General features: G+C 41.3%; 1 protein-coding gene across 4 annotated transcripts in view; it reads left to right on the forward strand.

Annotated features, from left to right (window-relative positions):
* The first annotated feature begins 11,706 nt into the window (after positions 1–11,706).
* The window catches only part of KDM3A (lysine demethylase 3A), a 64,281-nt gene continuing 51,431 nt past the window's right edge, over positions 11,707–24,556 (forward strand). Inside the window, exons 1-2 of one of the 4 annotated variants that reach the window (XM_031949800.1) lie at positions 11,707–12,571; positions 13,240–13,501. In XM_031949800.1, the coding sequence (XP_031805660.1) occupies positions 13,316–13,501 (186 nt within the window). In that variant the 5' untranslated portion in view covers positions 11,707–12,571; positions 13,240–13,315. Of the gene's footprint in view, positions 12,572–12,671; positions 13,502–14,340; positions 14,582–24,556 lie in introns of those variants that run through there. The other 3 variants (XM_031949799.1, XM_031949802.1, XM_031949801.1) reach the window with 3 other exon arrangements.

A 24,556-nucleotide genomic window follows, 5' to 3' on the forward strand; every position in this document is an offset into this window, starting at 1 on the left:
ATAGTCTCTTTCCCTTTGAACAAATCAATTTTTTTTCTCGAAGTCTTGGTTGCCTCATCTGTAAAAAGAGAGTTAAACTTCTCAAAAAGTTTTCAAACCGTGCATACCTTTGACCCAGCAGTGCTACTACTGGGCTTATACCCCAAAGAGATACTAAAGAAGGGAAAGGGCCCTGTATGTGCCAAAATGTTTGTGGCAGCCCTGTTTGTAGTGGCCAGAAACTGGAAAATGAATGGATGCCCATCAATTGGAGAATGGTTGGGTAAGTTGTGGTATATGAATGTTATGGAATATTATTGTTCTGTAAGAAATAACCAGCAGGATGAATACAGAGAGGCTTAGAGAGACTTACATGAACTGATGCTGAGTGAAATGAGCAGAACCAGGAGATCATTATATACCTCAACAACGATACTGAATGAGGATGTATTCTGATGGAAGTGGATTTCTTCGACAAAGAGAAGATCTAACTCAGTTTCAGTTGATCAAGGATGGACAGAAGCAGCTACACCCAAAGAAAGAACACTGGGAAATGAGTGTAAACTGTTTGCATTTTTGTTTTTCTTCCCGGGTTATTTCTACCTTCTGAATCCAATTCTTCCTGTGCAACAAGAGAACTGGTTCAGTTCTGCACACATATATTGTATCTAAGATCTACTGTAACCTATTTAACATGTATAGAACTGCTTGCCATCTGGGGGAGGGGGTGGAGGGAAAGAGGGGAAAAGTTGGAACAGAAGTGAGTGCAAGGGATAATGCTGTAAAAAATTACTCTAGCATGGGTTGTCAATAAAAAATTATAATTACTAAAAAAAAACCAAAAAAAAAAAAAACCTAGATGGCTTCTGAGATCCCTTCTAGTTCTCAATTATAAGATTTAAAAACGGAGACAGCAGCATTCTAAAAACACCACATACCCTCTTTTTGTCCTTTTGCCTGTAGTATTTTTATCATATTTAAAATTATCAACACATTGACAATTTACTTAGATCCCTTTAAGTAGGTGTTGTTACATCCATCACTGTTATGACGCCTGCACCTTACTGAAAGGGGTGGGGTGGGGGGCATAAGAGGATTATAACTTTCTAGGGTTGTAGTGAGGAGCAAATGGGATAAAATTGGTAAAGTTCTTTGCAAACCTTAGAGCACAAGAGACATGCTAGCTACTATTATTTAATACAGTTGATGTGTTGATAGGTTCTGAAGAACTGACTTCTTTCTTTTCCTTTCTTTTTTCTTCATCTGCAAGGGATGTTTTGTAACATTCCTATTCTATTCCACCTTTGCTTTTGAAACCCCTATTTCCTTTTAAGATTTGCCTCAAGGGCCACTTCCTTCAAAGAAATCCTTCCTGATTCTATGAGTTACTCCTTCTTCCAAATCATTGTATATTTACATTATACTGGTCCTGAATTTACTTATCTGTGAATATGCTGTATTCTCTTGGTACAGAAATCCTTAACTTTTTTTTAGTGTATACAGTGGATTTCTCTGGCATTCTGGTGAACTTTTATGGATCCCTTCTCAGAATCATGTTTTGTTACCTGAATTTAACATGGAAGGAAATGCAAAATTTCATCTAGTGAATATAATTTTTTTTTCCCATCCAAGTTCATGGATCTCCTCAAATCTATCCATGGATCCCTTGTCCATCCTTGAACCTCAGATTAAGAATCTTAGTCTTATAAAAAGCTTTTATATAAACAAAACTAATGCAGACAAGATTAGAAGGGAAACAATAAACTGGGAAAACATTTTTACAGTCAAAGGTTCTGATAAAAGCCTCATTTCCAAAATATATAGAGAATTGACTCTAATTTATAAGAAATCAAGCCATTCTCCAATTGATAAATGGTCAAAAGATATGAACAGACAATTTTCAGATGAAGAAATCAAAACTATTTCTAGCCATATGAAAATATGCTCCAAATCATTATTAATCAGAGAAATGCAAATTAAGACAACTCTGAAATACCATCACACATCTGTCAGATTAGCGAGAGTGACAGGGAAAGATAATGAGGAATGTTGGAGGGGATGTGGGAAAACAGGGACACTGATACATTGTTGGTGGAGTTGTGAATACATCCAGCCATTCTGGAGAGCAATTTGGAACTATGCTCAAACTGTGCATACCCCTTGATCCAGCAGTGTTACTCCTGGGCTTATATCCTAAAGAGATCATAAAGAAGGGAAAATGACCTGTATGTGCAAAAAATGTTTGTTGCAGGTCTCTTTGTAGTGGCCAGAAACTGGAAACTGAGTGGATGCCCATCAATTGGGGCGTCCCAATTTGAATGGTTGGGTAAATTGTGGTATATGAATATTATGGAATATTATTGTTCTGTAAGAAATGACCAACAGGATGATTTCAGAAAGGCCTGGAGAGACTTACATGAACTGATGATGCTGAGTGAAATGAGCAGGACCAGAAGATCATTATATACTTCAACAACAATACTATTGAAGAGGGGACCCCAAAACTCTGAAAATCCTTAAAGGAGAAAATCTCCTTCAAGTCTGCCTCAGTGAGGGACCCTACCCTGAAGGACAAACAGTTTCATCTTTTTATCTGGGAGGGGTTGACTCAGTCCAGAAACTCACTGAATTCAATTCAAATTCTAGCCCTAGCTGAAATCCAGCTGAGGAGCCAACTGGGGACTCCACCCATGGGCCCCTTTTAGCTAAATGTCTCATTATAAAAAGAGCCAAACTAAAACCCTCTCTTTGCAGAGGTTCCAAACATGCCAGCTATGTCATGCTTGGCATCCCAAGGAGCCTGTGTCCACTGGAATTCTTTTCCCACTGCTATCCTCTCTTTACCCTCACCTATTTCCCTATCTAGACTCTTACCTTACTTCCAATCCCCATAATAAACTACTCTTTTATTAGTCTAGGTATTCAGGTCTGTAAATTTCTTTACAGAGAGCCTTTGTGCTGCCAGAAGGTAGTCCCCAAAACTCCCTACCCTTGTGCTGAATCCTAAAGGATTGCAGGGGAGACAAACCCCTCCATTTGCCTCCCGAACCCTGAACCTACCACTAGACCTCATTTAAACTCCCTGACCACCAGAAACCCTAATTTCATTTTGGTTCCCTAAATATAAGCCTCATCACTATATGATTATCAATTTTGACGGACATGGCTCTCTTCAACAATGAGATGAACCAAATCATTTCCATTTGTTCAATAATGAAGAGAACCAGCTACACCCAGCGAAAGAACTCTGGGAAATGATTCTGAACCACTCCATAGCATTTCCAATCCCTCTGTTATTGTCCGCCTGCCTTTTTGATTTCCTTCCCAGTTTAACGGTACATTATTTCAAAGTCTGATTCTTCTTGTGCAGCAACATAACTGTATGGACATGTATACATATATTGTATTTAACATATACTTTAACATATTTAACATGTGTTGGTCAACCTGCCATCTGGGAGAAGGGATGGGAGTGTGTGGAATGGAGAGATAAAGTGAAAAACTTACAGGAATGTTTAAATTCTTTTTCTGTATTTTTTATTATTTCTATGTCTCTATGACCTGCATAAGTACAGTGTATGCAAGTCAATATTCACTTAAAACTTTAGATACATTTACTTAACCAGAAATGATGACATTCATCCTTGTTCAATGTTATCAATATTTAGATTATTAAATGCCGTCAACTCAGTAATCTGAAGTTTGAAGGTCTGACTGATGATTCCTGTTGGAATCAGGGAAACAAAGCATTCCGTTCTAATCTGCCTTTGGCACCAATGTTTAACGTTCAATTAGGGTAGAGGGCACTTATTTCTCAATGTACCCCAACCTATGAGGTAATCCTTTGTAACCAAATCTATAAAAACTGTATATCTTTTCTAAATCTTTAGCCCTTCTACTGCAAGCTTTCTCTTTCCCTCCTCACAGTGGAATTGCTCATTCTCATGAGAACTTATTAATAAATAACTTTTCTGCTTTCTACTGAGTGATCTCTGAGTATTCATTTTGGGTAAGGGTCTTCTTCATCCCTCACAGGGGAAGGAGGGGAAAAGTTGGAACAAAAGGTTTTGCAATTGGCAATGCTGAAAAATTATCCGGCATATATCTTGTAAATAAAAAGGTATTAAAAAAAAAAAAGTAGTACTTAGAATCCACTGGCAAAGCTTCCCAGACTGGGTCTCTCTCTTCCTTTCCTTCCTTCCTTCCCTTCCTTTCTTCCTTTCTCCCTCCCTCTTTTCTCTCTTCCTTCCTTCCTTCCTTCCCCATGAAAATGGGAGATTTAAGCACACACCAGCAATGAAAATGTCCAGCTGGATTTCTCTAGTATTACATTATTGAGTCAGTAAGTCAACAAACACTGTTTAAAATCCTACTCTGCCTCAAGCACAGTGCTAAACCCTACTAATATACAAAAAGACAAATGATACCCTGACCTCAAGGAGTTTACAATCTAATAGGAGAGACAACATGCAAACAAATGAAGGAAGATCCTAACTTTAAGAAGCATTGGAAAAGGCTTCCATTTGAAAATGGTATTTTAGTTGAGACCAGAAGGAAACCAGGGAAGCTAGGAAGTGGAGAGAAGAGAGAACTTTCTAGGAATGGGGTAAAGAGAAAATGCCAAAAACCAAGAGGAAGAAGCCTCTCACTATCAATGAGAAAGTCATTCTTCTCACCTAACTCATTTCCCTTGTTTTTTTCCTCAGGGACCCCACTTAGAAAGAGTTGAGAGGCTGAGAATCAGATGGAGTAGAGTTGTCCTTTAGATAGCTAGTTGAAAAAATGTGGTTCTGCAATTGGGGAGAAACATTTTAATACCTGGAAACTAAACATTGCTGCAAATGCACAACTCCCTCTTTCTTTTGTTTTCTTTCTCTCTCCCCCTCCCTCTTTTCTCTCTCCCTCTCTTGTCCCTCCACTCTCCCCACTCCTGTTTTTCTCTTTCCTCTCTCTCTCCTCTCTCTCTCTCTCTCTCTCTCTCTCTCTCTCTCTCTCTCTCTCCAATTCCCCCCTCCCACCCTCTCCATGCCCACCCCCCAACTCCTGGTACTTTCCCTACTTAACCTCTCAAGTAACTGTTCATGTATCACAATCACTGGGCATACATACTTTGTTGCCATCTTTTTATTATCATTAAAAGTGTTGCCGTAAAGAATCTGTTATATATGGGGCTTTTCTTCACCTTGGGAATATGAAACTAAAAATCAAAAGGTAGGAACATTTTATTCATATTACTTGCAAAATTTGAAATTGCTTTTCAACATACTTGTACTGATTCACTGCTCTCCACTCCCCCACAATACCCTATTTACCTCCCCCAAATCCCACCAAAATTGGATTCTTCCTTTCTTCTGCTATCTTTGTCCATTTGCCAGGTATGAGATGAAATCCCAGGGTTATTTTGAATTGCATTTCTTTTATCACAATAAATGCTTGTTGATTGATTAATTTAATCCAAACTCTTCTTCTTGGGTTGAGATTATAGTGTGTCCTTCTTTCTGTAAAAGGATCATGACATTAGGGAGGTGATGCCATGACTTGCAAATAAACTGGATTTAAGTGAAAAGTGAGGGAGGGCTGGACAAGGTCACCAGCCTCTCTTTCTCCTTCAGAACCATCTGGGTCCAGGGGCCAGATAGAGATTAGGAGGACTGGAGATGGCCCTGGATGAAATGGCCTTTTAAAATTTTAAGGTCTTCAATAGATCTCTGTTTGACTGAGGCTGCACCCATTCAGGGATTAAGAGTAGGTGGCAATCGAGACAAAGAATCTCTTTCACCTGGTGAAAAAAAATATGTGCATGTGTGTGTAAGTCTTGGAGGAGAAGGTCCTCAGGGTTTTTGGACAAAGAAGAAATGATTGCTATTTACTTTTTTTTTTTTCTTTTTGGATTCAGGCAGCAGAGTTTTGGATTGAAACTATGATTTAAAAACAAAGTTGACTTTAGTTAATCTTTTCTCAGATACACATCAGTTTATGTTAAATCAACAAGCCCTAGGGAATACAAATACAAGCAGAATGTTAATTCCTGCCCTCAAGGACCTTACACTCTAAGGGAAAAACATAAAAATTAAAAAAAAAAAAAAAAAGCTGGAATCCTCTGATGGGAGGTCCGTACTGTTCTTTTAAAATGTAGGAAAATTTAAAAAAAAAAAAAGGAGGAAGGGGAAGAGAAAGGGGGGGAGTGTTTAAGGATAGTAAGATCTAGAAAGGAATTTATTTTCTTTCTGCATGGAAGATTTGATATTTTTAGGCAGAGAGGAAAGAAACAGAGGAGAGGAGGTGGGGAGGAGACTAAAGATTGCAACAAAGGAGGCATAATTGAGAAAGATCCTGAGGAAGATGGTTGGCAATGGGGTCCGGATAAAGAATAAGAAATATGCTTCTTCTCTTTCCCCTTCAGAGCAAATAAGGAGAAGGCACAAAGAAGTTCTGAGATGAGGATATAGATTTGGATCTGGAAGATTCCTCTTCCAATCTAGTCCTCTATTTTACTGGTCAGGAAACAGAGATGCAGATTAAACAATACTGATAGAATCAGTATCGGAGCCGGGGTCGTCCTTTGCTTCTTGTCTGTTGCTGTATGACACTGCTCAGATCTCTTAAATGAGCTAATAAAATGTATACCTAATCTTTTAAGGTTTGCTATACTCACAACAACTCTGGGAATCAGGCGCTCTTTATTTACCTTATTTTATAGATGAGGAAAGTGAGGCATATAGAATTTAACGATCTTGATAGAATCACATAGCTAGTGTCTGAGACAGGATTTGAACTCAGGTCCTTCAGACTCCAGGTCCAGCAATTTATGCACTCCACCACCTAACTGCCAATAAATGCTTGGGGGAGAGAGGGGTGTTTTAAGTGTTTATCTATGCTTTTTTTGTTTATTTGCTTAAATCACTCTAATTTTCCCCAGTAGTTCTCCTTTGCCCTCTCCCAGAGGACTATCCTATAAGACAAAGAGAGAGGAAATTTCGGAGGGAGGGAGAAGGAGAAGAAATGGGAAAGGGAGAGAGATAAATTCAGAGACAGAGAAATTAGTATTCTGATCAAACATGGAAAAATTCTGAAAATATGTGCAATGAATAAGACCTATAGAGCTCCCATCTCTGCAAGGAGGTGAAGTGGGAGTGTCTTTTTATATCTGTTTTCTAAGAAATGCTTGTTCTTTAAAATTTTACTTTTTTTTTTTTGGTGGCTGTGATTTTTTTTTTTTTTTTTTTTTTAATTTAATAGCCCTTTATTTACAGGATATATACATGGGTAACTTTACAGCATTAACAATTGCCAAACCTCTTGTTCCAATTTTTCACCTCTTCCCCCCCCCCCCCCCCTCCCCTAGATGGCAAGATGACCAGTAGATGTTAAATATATTAAAATATAACTTAGATACACAATAAGTATACATGACCAAAACATTATTTTGCTGTACAAAAAGAATCAGACTCTGAATTATTGTACAATTAGCTTGTGAAGGAAATCAAAAATGCATGTGTGCATAAATATAGGGATTGGGAATTTAATGTAATGGATTTTAGTCATCTCCCAGAGTTATTTTTCTGGGCATAGCTAGTTCAGTTCATTACTGCTCCATTAGAAATGATTTGGTTGATCTCGTTGCTGAGGATGGCCTGATCCATCAGAACTGGTCATCATCTAGTATTGTTGTTGAAGTATATAATGATCTCCTGGTCCTGCTCATTTCACTCAGCATCAGTTCGTGTAAGTCTCTCCAGGCCTTTCTGAAATCATCCTGTTGGTCATTTCTTACAGAACAGTAATATTCCATAATTTTCATATACCACAATTTATTCAGCCATTCTCCAACTGATGGACATCCATTCAGTTTCCAGTTTCTAGCCACTACAAAAAGGGCTGCCACAAACATTCGTGCACATACAGGTCCCTTTCCCTTCTTTATAATCTCTTTGGGATATAATCCCAGTAGTAACACTGCTGGATCAAAGGGTATGCACAGTTTGATAACTTTTTGAGCATAGTTCCAAACTACTCTCCAAAATGGTTGGATTCGTTCACAACTCCGGTGGCTGTGATTTTCATTGTTTTTGTTTTTTCATTGTTACAATCCTTGTGTATATTATTTTCTTGGCACTGCTTTACTTCACCTGTTTTAGAGTTAATGTCAATTTTACCATGCTTATCCATATTCATTGAATTTCTCCTTTCTTACAATAGTTATTATGTTCCATCCCTCTCATGCCACAACTTGTTTAACTATCCTCTTACCAATGAATATCTACTTTGCTTCCAATTCTCTGCTGTCACAAAAAGTGCTGGTAAAAATATTTTGTTGTATATAGATAGGGCTTTTCTTTCTATTAAAGGTCTCAATGTATATAAACCAAGGTCAAAGGGTGTGGACATTTTATTCACTTTATTTGCAGAGTTCCAGATTGTTTTCCAAAGGCTTGTGCTGATTCACAGTTCCCCGGATAAAGCAATGAAATATGGAATAATAGTTCAAGTCTTTCTTCTGACACGAATGGGTCATGGCAAGTCTAAAAGTCAACCAGTTTTGTAACAAGTACTTAATAATCCAGTACAAATACCCAGAATGATAAAGCCTGCCCTAATGAAGCTTATATTCAATAGGAAAAGGTAATACATAAAAAGGAGCTTCAAAGATGAGGAAGGGGTAATGTGACAATATCTGAGTGGGGCATGGCAGAGAAAGTCTGATGAGTTAGCAGTGCTGCTTGAGAGGAAAAGAACCTGAATGACTGGGCCTTCTCCTTAAAATGGAAATTACAAGAGGAACCAGCCATTGAGGAGAGACTGGGAGAGCAAGATGCTTCCAACAGGAGGAATTGAGGGCTCCAGAACTCTCCCAGGTAGAGAGACAAAAATGCTGCTTCTATGTACCTGTTTGGACAATAAGCTAGCAAAAATGTTCTTACTTAAATGGATAGAGGGAGCTAGTTGACTGTATTGATGAAACCATGGATTTGGTCCCTAACCTTCATTTCTCAGTTGAGGAAATTAAAGAATAGAGAAGACTGAGATTTGGTCAAAAGTCACATGATGACCCTTTTTTTAAGAAAAATAATAAGGGCTGAAAGAAGAAAGAAGAAAAGCTGTGATGGTAACATATGGGACTTTAATAGAGTGATGTATTGATTCCTAAAATCAAGTAGCCATGGGACTTCATCTGAGATTACCAGCATAAATTTATTTTAATTTTTAATAGCTTTTTATTTACAAATTATATGCATGGGTAATTTTACAGCATTGACAATTGCCAACCTTTTGTTCCAATTTTTTCCCTCCTTCCCCCCACCCCCTCCCCTAGATGGCAGGATGGCCAATACGTGTTAAATATCTTAAAGTATAAATTAAATACAAAATAAGTATACATGTAAAAATCGTTATTTTGACCATAAATTTATAATACATAAAAGGATATCTACTCTATAATAGATAAAAGAAGTTCAGATCAGAACTTCTATTCAAATTTCCTTAGATCCTTCCATTTGAATGAATAATTTTTTTTCTGTTTCTGGTACCCTGCTGAGTACCCAAAACTACAAATTAAAACAGTCTTTGTCCTCAAAGAACTTACATTCTAATGGGTAGAAGTGATACAATAGGGGACTGCTCAGTGAAGGGAGTTTTGGTCTGGAATGTCAAGGATGGAGAGCTTACCTAAAGGACACTCAATTGACTGTCTTTTCCACATTTGATGTTAGTACTGATTTGAGTGCTCAAAAAAAAAAAAAAAAGGAAATCAGTATTTCACAGCAGGTATATGGCAAAATGACATAGCTGGAATGTGAGATTTAGCAAAGCCTTTCTTTTCTCCTTTTGGCTTTTCTGAGTTGTATTTTATTCAGGTTGCAATTCTATCTGTAATCTATGAAAGCTTTGGGGCAATTTCCTCCCCACACCCACTACCACTTAAGTATTTAGGTTTTGAATATAACCCACCCATTTGAGCTCCCCGCTAATAATTCACTGCAAGGATTTTGACCTACATGCTTCCTTCCAAGACCATCACTTAAGAATCAGTTTAGTGAGTCAACCTTAGTATGGTGATACAAGAGCCAAATATTACCCCAATATCTGTGGCATAATCTCCCACAAGTACAGAAGAACCTGGGGAGAATGGGCTCAAGCTTAGGGAACAAGAGAGATAATTAAAAGCTGAAACTCCCTTTGTATTATTTATGGAGTGTCCCTCCCCACACCCAATAGTATTTTTTTTTCCAATTACATGTAAAGATAGTTTTCCATATTCATTTTTGTAAGATTTTGAGTTCCAAATTATTCTTTCCCTCCTTTTCTTCCTTCACTGCTCCCCAAGACTGTAAGCAATATGATATGTTGTGTTAAGGAGTACTCTAAGTACCATGAGTCTGTGGGATCTTTGTCCTTGACTGCCAGTGCACTCACCACCACCAGCCAATCCTGAAGTGACATTTAAGACATTGACAGTAAGTCTGGCTGAAACCAATGCCTCTTCTCCCATGCCAGCTTCCAATGGTAGTAGTTAATGTCCTCGAAAACCACACATATTCCTATTTCTGGATAGACTCCCATTCCATCTATCGACTCATTCTTTTATACATGATCTAGAGAGTATAATAAAATCCCATAGCCAATTGCAACACAAGTTTTTCTGGACTCATTCCACTTCGAGACTTTTAAAGACTTTTCAAATTAAATCTAAGGTCTTCTGATTCATGTAAGTCATCAAGCTAAAATGTGATGAGGGTTGCTTTTAGTCCCAAACTCATACATCTAGTTTTAGGTTCTTTTCTTATTCCACCTTTTAAAAGTTTTTTTTCCATTTTTATTCTTGACTATTGTCCCTAATTTAGAGTATTTTAGTACTTAAGCTGGAGAACTCTATTTACCCCGTTACCGTAAGTTTCCTGGGGGGAAGAGGGGAATCCTTACTTTGGAGGTATAAGGTATAAGACATCTACATTAGGGAGTCACAATTAATGTCAATATTAAACAAGGATTTTATTGTTGTTGCTGTTCGCTGTTCATGAATCTATTTTTTATACTTTTAGGATAACGAAAGTGAGACAACTTTCAAATTGTTGATTTACTGCTTAAGAGAAAAAGATGATGGAATTTAACATCTAATGGGGAGCTTAAACTTAACCTTTAACTACATTTTCCATATATTTCAAATTCTCTTACTAGCTGTAGCCAATAGATTTTTATCCTATCAATCCTTTCCTTTCCTCTGAAATCCTTGGCAAAGGATTGGCAAAATCTTTGGGCTGAGTCAGGAGATAGATAGAAATTCTGTTATTCAATCGCTATGGGACAAATCACCTGCACCAATAACTGCTTTTCTGAGGGTAAATCGCCTGTTTTTGCCATTTTTAACACTTTTCTGGTAATGTTTCTTAAGTGATTTAGAACAGTTTTCCATGTCTCCATTAATAGTTCCATACTTCTTTTGTTAAATATCCTTTAACTGTAGGGCACCCTTTCGGTCTTGTTTTAGTTCTATTTGAATGAGTATCGCTCCTTTTGCAGATTCCGGTGCGCCCAAAAAGTTTCAGATCATGCAGTGAAATTATCTATTTGATCTTTTTATGATCAGTTCTCTCTCTTTGTCAACTAAGAAACTGCCCCCCCCCATAGATGTAAAATGTCCTTTATCAATTTTTTTATGTTATGTTAATGCTGCGAATAATGGATATTATCCATTAATATTTTGAGGGCATTGAGGCATGAGTATAAAATATAGGTCAGCAATTCATTTCCGCCAGATTCGTAACTTTTCCCGGAGTCTGTCAAATAGGGAGTTCTTCCAAGTAACCTATCTCGAGTTTATTAGGTACTAGGTTATTTTCTTCTGATTTTCTTAGCGCGCTTCACTCTTTTTCTACAGGACGAGATGCTCTGCTAATTAGTTCTTTATGTTTAGAAGCGGGGTCTTCCAAGGCGCCAGCCGGGCCCTGCCTCTTCCTTTGTCCTTCAAAGTCAAAGCCTTCCCGGCGCTGCCGCGGCCCCTCCGTTTCTTCTGCCTGAGGCGAGTCTTCCCAGGGTTTCGCCTTTCTGGCGGCCCCAACGAGCCCCTTACGCTAAACTGATTCACTTCTGCGCGACCCTGCCCTTCCAACACCGCAGGCCCCGCCAAGGTTTGGCCATTCTTCATCTCGCTCAAGATGGCGGGCCGTCCACGTTCCGAGACCCAAAGGCTGGGTCTGCGCCTGCGCTCCCGGACGCCCCCTGGCTCAGCGGCCTCCGCTCGCGTCCCGGCCCCGCCCTCACGAGCCGGGTGTCTATGCGCTGGTCCCGCCCCTCCCCGCCGACTCACTCCTCCCTCTCTCTGAGTACGCCTGGAACCGCACGTAGAACTCTCCCGGCGGCTTCCCCTCCCCCTCCAAGATCCTTCCGCCCCTCTGAGGAGCGTCCTTGATCCTAAAGAGCAAAAGGCGTTAGTCCCCTAAACTTTACAGGTGATTGTTCCCTGGGGATAGCATGACTTCCTTTTCCGCTTTCCGCAAAGTTGAGCGCTTCTGTGGGGGGAACTCTTTTATATAGTCCACGGGTCCCCGTTGGGAAAGAATAGGCCGCCGGCGGAGGGATCTTCTGATTCCGCGCAGTAAGTCTGACGGGAGGGGGGGGGTCGTACTGGAGTTGGAAGGGAGGGGGCGGGAGGGACGCTAGGGGGGGGGGGGAGCCAAGGAATTGTTTTCCCCTTCACCACGCCTCTGGATCGGCGACCAATAGCAGAAGCCGAGTCTCCCCGAGGCCCCGCCCATCCCCCTCGCGCTGGCCAATCAGCGGCAGCAGCGGCTGGAGAGGGCGGGCACGGGCTCTGTGCGTGTCTGGCTAGAGCGTTTGGACCGAGCCGGAGGGAGATCACGGTCGGAGGCGCCGCCGTCCGCGGAGCAGGAACGCCGGCTGAGCGGCCCAGCCTCGGGCGCCGGGGGTAGCCCGGAGCGCACGGCCCATAGAGGCCGCGGAGAAGGGCGAGAGTGCGGGACGCCGGCCGGTAAAGCCCCGGCGGGGCCCGGGCTCGGCCGGGACCGGGTGGGGCGGGAGGGACTGCCTGGAAAGGGCGGGGTGCGAGGGCGGGGCGGTTGGGCCGCCTCCCCGGGGCTCCCCCGGGGCCGCCTTAAAGGCCGTCCCGGCGAGCGGGGCCGCGTGGGCCGGGCGGCGCCCGGGGCGGGGGCGGTGCCGCCTCCCCTCCCCCCGGCCCGCTCCTCCCTCCTGGGCGCCCGCCGCCCCCGCGCCCGCCCGCCTGCTCCCCCTTGTTTTCCTTTAAAGGGAGGCGGCGGCGGCTGAGCCCGAGCCGAGCCGAGCCCGCCCCCCGCGAGCGCCCGCCCGCCCGCCCACCGCCGACATGGTGCTCACGCTCGGGGAAAGTTGGCCGGTGCTGGTCGGCAAGAGGTTCCTGAGCGTGTCGGCCTCCAAGGAGTGCGGGGGCAGCGGCCACAGCTTCGAGGTGGAGCGCGTGGACGAGTGGCCCTGGGTGTCGGGCACCATCCGCGCCGTGTCCCACATCGACGTGACCAAGAAGGACCTGAAGGTGAGGGCGCGCGGGGGGCAGGGGGGCGGGGCCCGCGCCGCGGCGGGGGGCCTCCTCGCGCGGAGGACGCTTCTGGGGGGGGGGGGGGGGCCGCAGGTAAACTTCGGAGGCGTGTTGGAGGGCAAGCGTGACTTTTGGGAGGCGGGGCTTGCCCGGGCTGGCGGGGTTGGGGTGGGCGCTTGTCCATATATGGCGGGTCAGGGGTGGGGGCCTGCCTGTATAGGTTGAGGCTCCGCGTGGGTGGAGCTGTCCGGGGTGGGCGCGGTGGTGCCCGCGTTTGGGGGCACGGGGCACCCCGGGGCTCGCCGCCGCGGCCAGTGCCGTTCGCTAATGGAACCAGTCGGCTGGAAGGAGCGTGGAACCCCCGGGAGCGCAGCCATTGTGCCAACAAAGAGTCCTTTGTGCGCGGAGAGCTCGCCCGGGGCCTCGCCGGCTTCCTGGGGCCCCTGCGGAGGGGGCTTCTGGCCCCCCTGCGGAGGGGGCTTCTGGCCCCCCGGAGCGCGCTCCCCCCGCCCCTGGCTGGCGAAATGGCGCTCGAGACCGACTCGGTGCCAGGGAAGTTAGAGCGGCCACGAGGGATGGGGGCCAGTCGCGGAGAAGTCGCTCCTGTCGCCGGGCCGGGTTCAAAGACAGAGCGCGTCGTGCGCGGGCCGGCCGCGGAAGGGCTGTCCCAGGGAAGCTTGTTCTTGGGGGCCCCTCCGACGTTAGCAAGCGCTTCTGGAACCTGGCACTCGGAGGGTCCCGAAGCGAGCCCCCGCGGAGCCAGTCCTGCTCCGGGGAGGGGTGGTCCAAGGAAGTAACCTAGGGTCCTGGGCGGCGGGCCCTCGCAGGTGGCGGCGGGCCCTCGCAGGTCGCGCCGGACCGCGGTTTTGTGCCCCCCAGTGTGGAGTGGGCGAATGCAAAGCGGTCACAACAATAGCGCCTGGGGCCGTGAGGCTCCCCATAGCAGACGGGCGAGCGGTCTTCTTGGGGAGGAGCCCTCGCATCGCAGGAGAAGGACAGTGAATAAGAAAGAAGTGGACTTGGTCGAGCCCCCAAGTGTTGGAGGGGGGCGGGCGCGGACCAAAGACGTCGGGGAAGGTAGGACGGGGCCAGTTTCGAAGGAAAAGCTTTAAAAGTAGAGGAGGAGTTCATGCTTACCCTGGGGGCCATAGGAGGCTACGATGGGGAGGGCGGTGTTGGGGAAAAGCAGCTTGATTGGGAAGCTGAAGGAAACGGGGAGGCTCTTGGCAGGAGGCGAAGGCCCGATGCAAGCATGCGGTCAGGCTTGTGGTAAAGTTGCAAGCCTAGGAGATTGGGAGTGTGGTGGTGGTACCTTGGACAGAAATGGTGGTCTGGAAGGAGGGGGAGGCTTTTTGAGGAAAGAGAATGTGTTTTGGACTTGGTGAGTTTTGGGTTTCTCCAGGAGATGCAGTTTGAAATGTCCTATGGGCAAGGACTAAACTTGGGGAGGAACTGGGCCTGGATATATTTAGATACGTGAGTCATCTGCATAGAGATGAGTTAAATCCATGGGGGGGGGGGGGGGGAGTTACCAATGGGGAAGACCGACTTCAGTTAGGGGTGTGAAATGGATGGTAATCTAATGAAGAAGCAGTGAGACAGGTGGGAAGGAGGAGACCCAGGAGAAGAGTTAAGGTTATTCTGGAAAGTTGATGAAGAGGATACAGGAGGGAGGAGGTTAGCGGGTAGGAAGATTGGGAAATTAAATTGACAGTTAAGATGCCGTTGATGACATGGAAGGGAGTAGTTTTGAGACTTGAAGTCAGATTACAAAGAATTGAAGAGTTTGGCAAGAAGATCCACCTGGGTTTTAAGCACAGATTCCCTTTGGGCAGTTGGTTGGAGGACTGATTTTAGAAGCAAAGGCATGGCTCCTCTTAAAGGGTTAGGTTATATCAATCACATGTCTTGCAGTATACCTCACGTTTTACTTTTTTCTCTTTTATATCTATGCATATGTCTCCTAAAACATTTTTTATTCTGGTATGGAAGAAAAATTAGTTTAAGATCCCTTTCTGAAGTTGTGTATTGAATGTAAAGAGAGGTCAGTGGTCCAACATATTTGCTGTGTCCCATCTGCCTCCTGAGGTAGACTTTCTTTAGAAGAGTTTCATCTGTTTGGATCAAAATGATTTGATCGCTTGATTAAATATCAAGAATATACTAAGAATGACTCCGCTTGGATGCCAGTTGAGCTCCCTGAACTTTTCAGCCTTCTGTTTTGGTGGATTCAGTTTGCTGGAGGGACTCGTCATTGTTCTTAGGTTTTCATTGGTGAAATTTTGTCAGGAAATGGGTGGAACAACCAAGAGGAGAGTTGAGTTACCATTGAATAGATTGCTGGACAAATTTACTGGGTTGAATATGGTGATACCAGTTTTGATATGAATATTTGGGCTAATTTTATACAATAAAAGTTTTTCAAAATACCAGAAACTTAATGACCATGTCTAGATTTACATATTAAGGAGGGAGTGCAGGATGAGAGGGCTTGAATTAGCAGCAGCTGTCACTACTGGAAAAAAAAAAACTTAATCGGTAGCATTGATAAAAGTGCTTTACAGATTTGTTTGAACAACCCTGGGAGAGACAAGTGCCATTATTTCCTTTTTTTTTTTTTTTTAAACTAATGAAAAAATTGAGGGAGGCAGGGTTTGAATGAATTTCCCTTGGTCCCAGAGCTGGTGCTGAGGGAGATTTGAATTAGGGCTTCCTGACTTCAAGCCCAGTTCTTGATCCACTGGGCCACCTAACTACCATAACATTTTGAGTCATATCTCTCCAACCTCATTGCCCAGCCCCCTAATAGAGAGAAAAAAACACTAGCTTTGGAGATAAAGACCTTGGTTCAAGTACTAACATTGTGATTGTGGGTCAATCACTTAATTTCTTTAAGCCATAGTTTATTTATGTGTAAATTAGAAATAATTATGTTTTTAGGATTCTAAATAACCCAAGGAGTAAAAAGAAATTAGGCTGTTTGGCAAAATACATAAAAAGTTGAATGTCAGGAAAACTATGTCAAGTTCCAGGGCCTCTGAAGAACGTTTTTTGCACTGAGGTCCATGGTGATATGAGGAGAAAGTTAGTCTAGTCCTTAGAGAATTGTGTGTTAGCAAGAAGGGTGAAATGCAGATAGCCTGAGGGCTCTACAGGCATCCTTGATAAGTTGGGAGAAATTGAGAAGGCCCCTCGCCTGATGGGTGACGGACAAACTTTTGGGGAAGACTTGGACAGGGGTCTCAGAGACAAATGAGTTTTGTGTGATCTTGCATTGTTAAAGGGAACTTCTGAGTTGATGAGATCATCCTTAGAATTGGAAGGGGTTTCAGAGGCCAATTTTGTCATTTAACAGATGAAGAATCCAGCTTAGAAGAATGATGTGACCTGACTGGGGTCAAGTAGCTAGTGAGAGGCAGAGGTAATCTTGATCCAAGTTCAAAAACCTGCCTCTCCTAGGCCCCTTTGAGTATTTAATAGGACAAACTGCTCCCTTGGAGTCCTCCTTGAGACAGAATTCTGGGCTCAGTTGGTCATAGGTAGATTTAAGAGCAGGAAGACTCACATGTCATTTGATCCTATTCCAGGGCCTATTGTTTCCAAAGCTAGTTTTCTCTTCTGATCGTTTGGTATTTCTTTCTGAGAATTTAGTTTTTATCTCAACTACATCTTTATGATTTTTTATTAATACTTTTTCTTGTCAATTTTTGAGGCATTCTTTTTGTGATTTATGCACGCAGCTTTATTTAAAAAACAATCTGGAAATAAACGATCTGGGAAGTCTATTCTCTTATCTGTTCACCAGACTGATAAACACCCTGGAAATTTAAAAGCATGCCCCACATTTAAAAAGGTTTTTACTAGTCTTATTTAGGCTGTTAGGATATATAGATTAGTATCTCTTGTAATTTTGAAATCTGTTTTGTATTATGTCAAGCCTCTATGACCACTATTCACCAAAAGCCAAGTAGTGATTGGATACTGAATGTGAAGATAGCAAAAAGAATTGTGTGCTATTAAGAATCTATATTGTTCGATTAAACTATAAAATTACTTTAGATATGACATTTTCAAACAGTACACTTACTCATTTTTATGTATATTCAGAATATTTTCATATACTCGGCAATTGTGTTGTTCATATGGATTTAGGTGTTCTTTCCAGTAGCACAGATCGCTGCCCGTCCTTGCTTGCCTATTCAGTATCATTTTGGTTAGTGTTCTCCTGTAAGATGCCACTGTGAGTTCACTTAATGTGCCTAGGGACCTTCCTCATTAAGAATGTAGTAGAGAAGCAACTGGTCTGTCCAGTTAACCTTCCTTCTGGCAGCCAGCCTGTCATCTCCTTGGGCATCCTTTGCTAGTGTACTTGTTTAGGTGCAGCCTGTTCACACCTCTCCATTTCCTTCTGATAGCCATTTTGCATATGATTTATCTAAAATATTTACATTTTAAAAATAATGTGTAATTTTAGCTCTAATTATTTGTCCTATTAATATTGTATAGCCAAGAGGTCACTTAACCTCAGTTTACTTATCTGTAAAAATAGATGTCTTAATCTGTCTTTTAGACAGATTTTCTAAATGTCTTAATAACTGTACTGTTTCCTTAGTCGAAAACTTTTTGTTAATTTTACTGTGTCATATTAAGAGGGTTTATTTTCTTATCAGCTTTTTCTTATGAATAGTTTTGATGCATCATAAAGTAACCTTAATTATTAAAGATGGAATTCAGTTAACCTAAGACCCTGTTTGTTGTTCTGCTATAACTTGGAGTTGATGTCATTTTCCTAATCAAAGTAAATTAAAGATATTTTACTAGTATCTGGGTAGATCTGGGATTTCTTCCATATGGGTATTCCTTCCATTAATGCAGCTTACAACCTAGCCATGCCTTCTTATGTTTTGATTCTTGTCTGTGTCTTTTAGTAAAACTGCCTTAGCTGGGCCAGTCAAGGAGCTAGGCGTCCTTACTCAAACTCTCTTGGCATTTTTGGTTGTTCAGTTCAGTGATGCCTGACTTTGCTGTCCCTTTCGCCTTCAGTCTTTCCCAACATCAAGTCTTTCCAACGAGTCCTGCATTGGACTTAAGTATTTGACCTTCCAGGGAATAACCTGAATTTAAATATTGGCTGATTTGATCTCCTTGCCATCCAAGGGATTTTCTCAAGTCTTCTCCAGTACAAGTCCATTCATTGTTCAAAAGCATTAGTTCTGTATCGCTCAACTTTCCTTATAGTCTAACTCTCACAGGAATGCATGGAAAAACCATAGCTTTGACTCTAAGGACCTTTGCTGGAAAAGTGATGTCTGTTTTTTAGTATACTGTCCAGATTTACCATGGCTTTCTTTTCAAGCAGTGTCTTTTTTTTGATGTTAACCTTCAAGAAAACTTTTACCCCCTCCTCTTTCAACCTCATCGAGATTTCTTAATTCTTCTTTACCTTCTTTATAAAAATGGTATTTTCTGCATTAATGCTTTTGTTGATATTTTTCCTGACAACCTCAATTCCGGCTTCTGATTTTCCAGCTTGGCATTTTGATTAGATCTTTGATACAATTTTGTTGTACTCCTTTTCTAGTTTTAGGTCAATCAGTTCCATGTTCAGTCCTAACTTATTTCTGGGCTGATATATAGGTTCCTCAGGAGAGAAGTTGATCTGTTACTCTCATCTTTTTGAGTAGATGCCATACTCTTTGCCATATTTTGTTTTGCTCCATATAGTCACAGTAGTATGATTGATCAGTGAAGCAAGAGGCATTGTTTACTTTCTCCATAGCACAGAAAGGGTTGGCAGTTTGGTTTCTAATTCCCCTGTCTCTTCAAAAACCAGCTTGCTCTTCTGGTAATTCTTGGTTAACATTGCTGCAGTCTAGCTTGCAGAATCTTGAGTATAATCTTGTTCCCATGTGAAATGAGCACAATGAACATTTTCTGGTATTGCCCTTCTTTAAGATGTTGTGATAAAAATCTGTGATGAAGAGAAGCTGAGGCAATAAGTGAGATCCTGAGCTTCCTCAGTGGCCAGAGATGTAATAGAGCAAAGTGGTCTTTTAGATAGTTGGTAAACTAATGGGTTTACTTTTAGCTTGATTTATAGGAGGGGATTTCCATTACTTGTGATAGCTGAGAAAACAATCGTCCTTTTCTGGTAAAGCACCTGTGAGTTACAGGTTGGAGAGGCATAATATCTTATTACTCTAGGGATTTTTCTTCTCCTGTTCAACAAGAGTTCAAACTGTAGCCCCCCAAAATGGGGAATTTACTCTTCCTAATGTTAAGTTGTCAAACTGTCCTTTAAATCAAACTAATTCTCAATAATTAATGTAAAATAAAGTAAGACAAGTTTCACAAGAATTGGGACATACACTGATTTTTTATTTTTTTCAATCCATTGACCACTGTGGAGTTTTCCAAATCTGCTGGCATCGAGTGCAGCTCTTTGACAGCATCTTCTTGTAGGATTTTAAATAAGTCAGCTGGGTGTTCCATCACATTCACCTGTCTTATTGTTGGCTGCTCTTCCTAGGGCTCACTTGACTTCATTCTCTAGAATGTCTGGCTCTTAGATTGTAGATTGTGTAGATTATAGATCCCCTTGTGGATGTTAGGGAAGTTAAGTTCAGTTTTTTGGGGGTACCTCTTAATATCTTTCTATTTGTCTTTTTATCATGCCCATTTTTATATGAAATTTCCTCTTGGTAGCTTTTAATTTTCTTGAAGAGATCTCTAGTCTTTCTCATTCTATGGTTTTCTTATTATTTCTTTGCATTGTTCCTTTGAGAAAACCTCACTGTTCTCTTGCATATGTCTTTCCTTTTCTCCTTTATTTTACACTTTTTTTTCAGCCTCATTAGACAGCCAGTTTGTTTTCTTGATCTTTTTATTGGAGTGTTTTTGTTGTCTCCTTTGCAGTGTTGCTAACCTTTGTCCATGATTTTTCATGGTAGAGGTACTCTCTCTATCAGATCTAATCCCTTAAATTTATTCATCACTTCCTTCATATTCATATTATTTAAGTTATACTTACATGGCCTGATGGTTTTCCCGACTTTTTTCCAAGTCTAATTTTGCAATAACGAGTTCATGATCTGTGCTACTGTCAGCTCCAGGTCTTGTTTTGACTGACTGTAGTCTCTCCACCTTTGACTGCAAAATGTAGAATCATTTTAATTTCAGGATTGACCATGTGATGAGGTCACTTCTTAGGTGAAAAAGAGTTATTTTGTTGTGACTGAGTTATTTTGATAAAACTTTAGTATTTACCGTGCATCATTTTGTACACTCAGTCCAAACTTGCCTGTTATTGCAAACATTTCAATTCCCTGTGATGAATGACGTCTTTCTTGATGTTAATTATAGAAGTAGTTGTAGTTTTTCATGAAATTGATCACCTTTAACCTCTTCAGCATCAGTGATTGTAATGTAAACACTTGTATTGCTGTGATGTTGAATAGTTTGTCTTGGATTTGTGTCAGTTCTGCTTTTCACACCCTTGTGCTAAGGGCTACTCCATTTCTTCTAAGGGTTTTTTACCCACCATAGTATTTGTAATTACTTATCCATTCCCCCATCCATTTAAGATCACTCACCCCCAGATGTTGATATTTAATCTTTCTATCTCCCATTTGAATCCATCCAGCTTACCTTGGTTCATAGATCTTACATTCCAGGTTCTAATGCAGTACCTTGATCTTGTGCAGCATCAATTTTCCTTTAATCACAACCACAGCTGAGCTGCTTTTTGCTTTGGCCCATTTTTTCTGGGACTACTTGTAGATGTCTCTCTGCTCTTCCCCAGTAGTATATTGGGTACTTTCTGTCCTGGGGTCCCATCTTGTGGTGTCTTTATCTTTTATCATTTTAATACTTTGCATGGTTTTCTTTGTAAAGATAAAAGTAGTTTGGCTTCTTCAGTGGATCACCTTTTGTCAGGACTCTCTACTATGACCTTTTCATCTTGGGTAACTTTGCACGGCATAACTCATAGTTGGATTGAATTATTCAAGTCCCTCCACTATGACAAGGTAGTGATGTTGAGGGTGAAAGACACCCCAGCAAAATTAAAGGGCCCCAGGTCCGTTTTGCAGGAATGGGGAAAGAATTCGGAAGCTCAGTTTGTTATCAGTTAAGGGGCAAAGATTTATAATGGGCTAAGGATTAGCAAAATAATTAAGTAAAAGGATTAGCAAAGAACTAGGAGCAAGAAGATAAATTTATTGGAAAAGACAAGAGATAAGGTTGTTAATGTCACTGCTATATCTCAGAAACCCTTTATCACTGACCAACAGATTTGACAGATTGTTAGGACAATAGCACTCCTAAGGCTTGGGGGCCTCAGGATTACTGCTGTATATCTCCTAGAAGCTGCACCCTATCCGTGATATAGGAGGGACTAGAGTACCATTAGATTCTGTGAAATTGTTGTATATCATTTATACCTTGGTTTTCTACATGACCTGCCTCTTCAGTTCCCATTATGAGCCATTCTTCTATTCCTTAGCTGTTTGTCTTAAACAGTACTTTGGCAAGTTGCTCACACCTATCATGGGCTTCATTATTGCTGTTTAGAGTACCCCACACCCCTCCCTGACCCCTCCTTGGCCTCTTATAGCATCAGTGGAAGAATATTGTTGCTAAATTTAGACTTTTGAGAAGGTGATTTGGGACCATTTGGAGGGCTGTGATGTTTCCTGAAGGCTAGCCTAGTCTTCCACCTATTTAGTTTTAGGCTCAATTCATTTTCCATCTGTGTGTGTGTGTGTGTGTGTGTGTGTTTAGACGTAGCTCTCTGTCTTTATTTGCTACTGGGAACAACTCAGTGGCTTGTCCATCCAGCTATTTATCATACTCTAAACACTTTATCCATTTTTTCCTCTTTATGACAGCTAGGTCAGACAAGAGTTGTTAGTGATTGTAGATCTTTAGAATGTTCTGGGATTTGATTCAGCTGGTCAGAAGTCATCTACAAACAGCTGGGATTGGTGGTGGGAGTCAGGAGGTGAGCAACAGAATCGTCCCATACAGGGAAATTTATGATGCAGGACTTTGGCTGTGTGTGCCTGTTAGGCAAATTCATCTTATTTTGCCTGTAGTAAAGCGGCTATACAGCTTCCTTGTAAGCTCCTTGAGGGCAGAAACTGTCTGTATCCCTCTATATCTTACTATTTTATATCTTAATTTGATAGAACAATCAGGATTGTCTGGACAAAGCTCTCTCAGCTATATCTTTGGAGGCTTTTTGCCTTTTTTTTTTTTTTTTTTTTTTTTTAAGAGAGTCTTGCTCTGCCAAATCAAATACTTATTTTTGTAAAGTTAGGTGTTTTCTAAGCCAAGTATTACTGAATCATATGAGGTTTGCTGCACAATATTGTTGGGAAAATCCTGCTTGTTCTTCTCTCTAAACATGATCAAAAATACCCCTTCGAAGTTTGTATCAATTTCCTAAAGTCATTTCTAGGACGGGCATGTCATCAGTTTGCATATTTCCTCTCTCTAATCTTTGCCTGGATGCCTTCTGTGCAGCTTTTAATCCTGTCATATGTTGCCTTAATATTATTTTAAACTCCTCCATAAATGCTGCTGCCTGTTCGTATCCACTGTGTGCCTCGTTTATTTCCTTTGAGTAACGGTACTCATTTCTCTCTAGTTACAGGTTGTTGGTTCCATGACTGTGTCCTGACATTTGCCTGGTTATCCATTTTCTTTCTTTTTATGGTAATACTTTAATAAAATAATGTAAAATATATTTTAGGGAGATACTCAGATGCCATATGTAATTTCTAGTCCAGCTTCCTTCATTTTACAAGTGATGCTAAGGTCCAGAGAAATGTCATAATTTACAATTAAAGGTAGAATTAAGCCTAGAATCCAGGTCTCCTGACCCTTCTAGTGTTCTTTCTATACCTCATTCTAGTATGTTCAACTGGATCCAAAGCTAAATACAAAGGCTTTTTTGACTTTTCAGCAGGATTTTGACACTGCAGAAGATTTTTTAAAATTGTATTTTAATATTTTTTTTAAATTAGTACCATAAAAAATTCTTCCCTTAAATTGTATATGTATGCTAGAATTGTGTTACTTGTCTCTTATCACTTAAGATTTAAAATTATTCTTCCACCTCCAGAGTAGGTTGGTTCTAAATCGGGAATTTCATTGGTATAGAGCTGAGCTTATAAAGTTTTTCCACTTGTGACTCCTTTTCACAAGGTGAAATTCTAATTCATGTTCCCAGGTGACAGCCCTTGGATAAATTTGGACTTAGATGGTCACCAAAATCTCTTCCTATTCCCATACCCCCATTACTGTTTTTGGCATTTCTTTTTTCTCCTAGATAAATACCAGTCATTTAACAACAATCATTTCCAGTTCCATATCACCAATGGTCTATATTGATCATTGCAAACTGGATATGCCATAGGGAAAACTACAAAACGGAATTGTTTATTTCACCCACAAACGTTCCTGTTTTCTGTTGAAGACATGAACCATTTTATAGTTACAAAAGTTCACAACCTCTGAGTCATCCTTGACTCATCTCTCCTACCTACATAATCAGCTTGCCAGATTTTATTGATTCTACCTCTACAATAGCTCTTAGATCTATTTCCTCTCTACTGACATCGCCAACATTCTAGTTCAGGTCAGTTTTTGCCTTGTAAGCTTCCTGAGCTCCTTTGCTCAAAGACTCTCTCCTTTCTAATCCATCTTTTATCGGCTGACACAAAGTGAGTCTAAAAGAAAAGCTGCAGGCCTGACTTTGTCATTCTCCTGATGAATGGAATTTTTTCTTTAATCTTTTTCTCAATTACATGGAAACTAAAAATTTCAATATTCTTTTTATTTGTTTTGATTTTAATATTCTTTAAAAAAAAATTGTTGACTTTACAATTCTTTCCTTCTCTGCTTCCCATCCTCTTGAGAAAGCAAGCAATTTGATATAAACTATAAATATGTAGTCATGCAAAACTTTTCCATATTAGCCATGTTGCAAAAGAAAATGCAGACCCCCCCAAAAAAAAAAATCCTCAAGAATAATAAAATTAAAAAATA

This window comes from Sarcophilus harrisii, chromosome 2, assembly GCF_902635505.1.
Source record: "Sarcophilus harrisii chromosome 2, mSarHar1.11, whole genome shotgun sequence".
Lineage (NCBI taxonomy): Eukaryota > Metazoa > Chordata > Mammalia > Dasyuromorphia > Dasyuridae > Sarcophilus > Sarcophilus harrisii.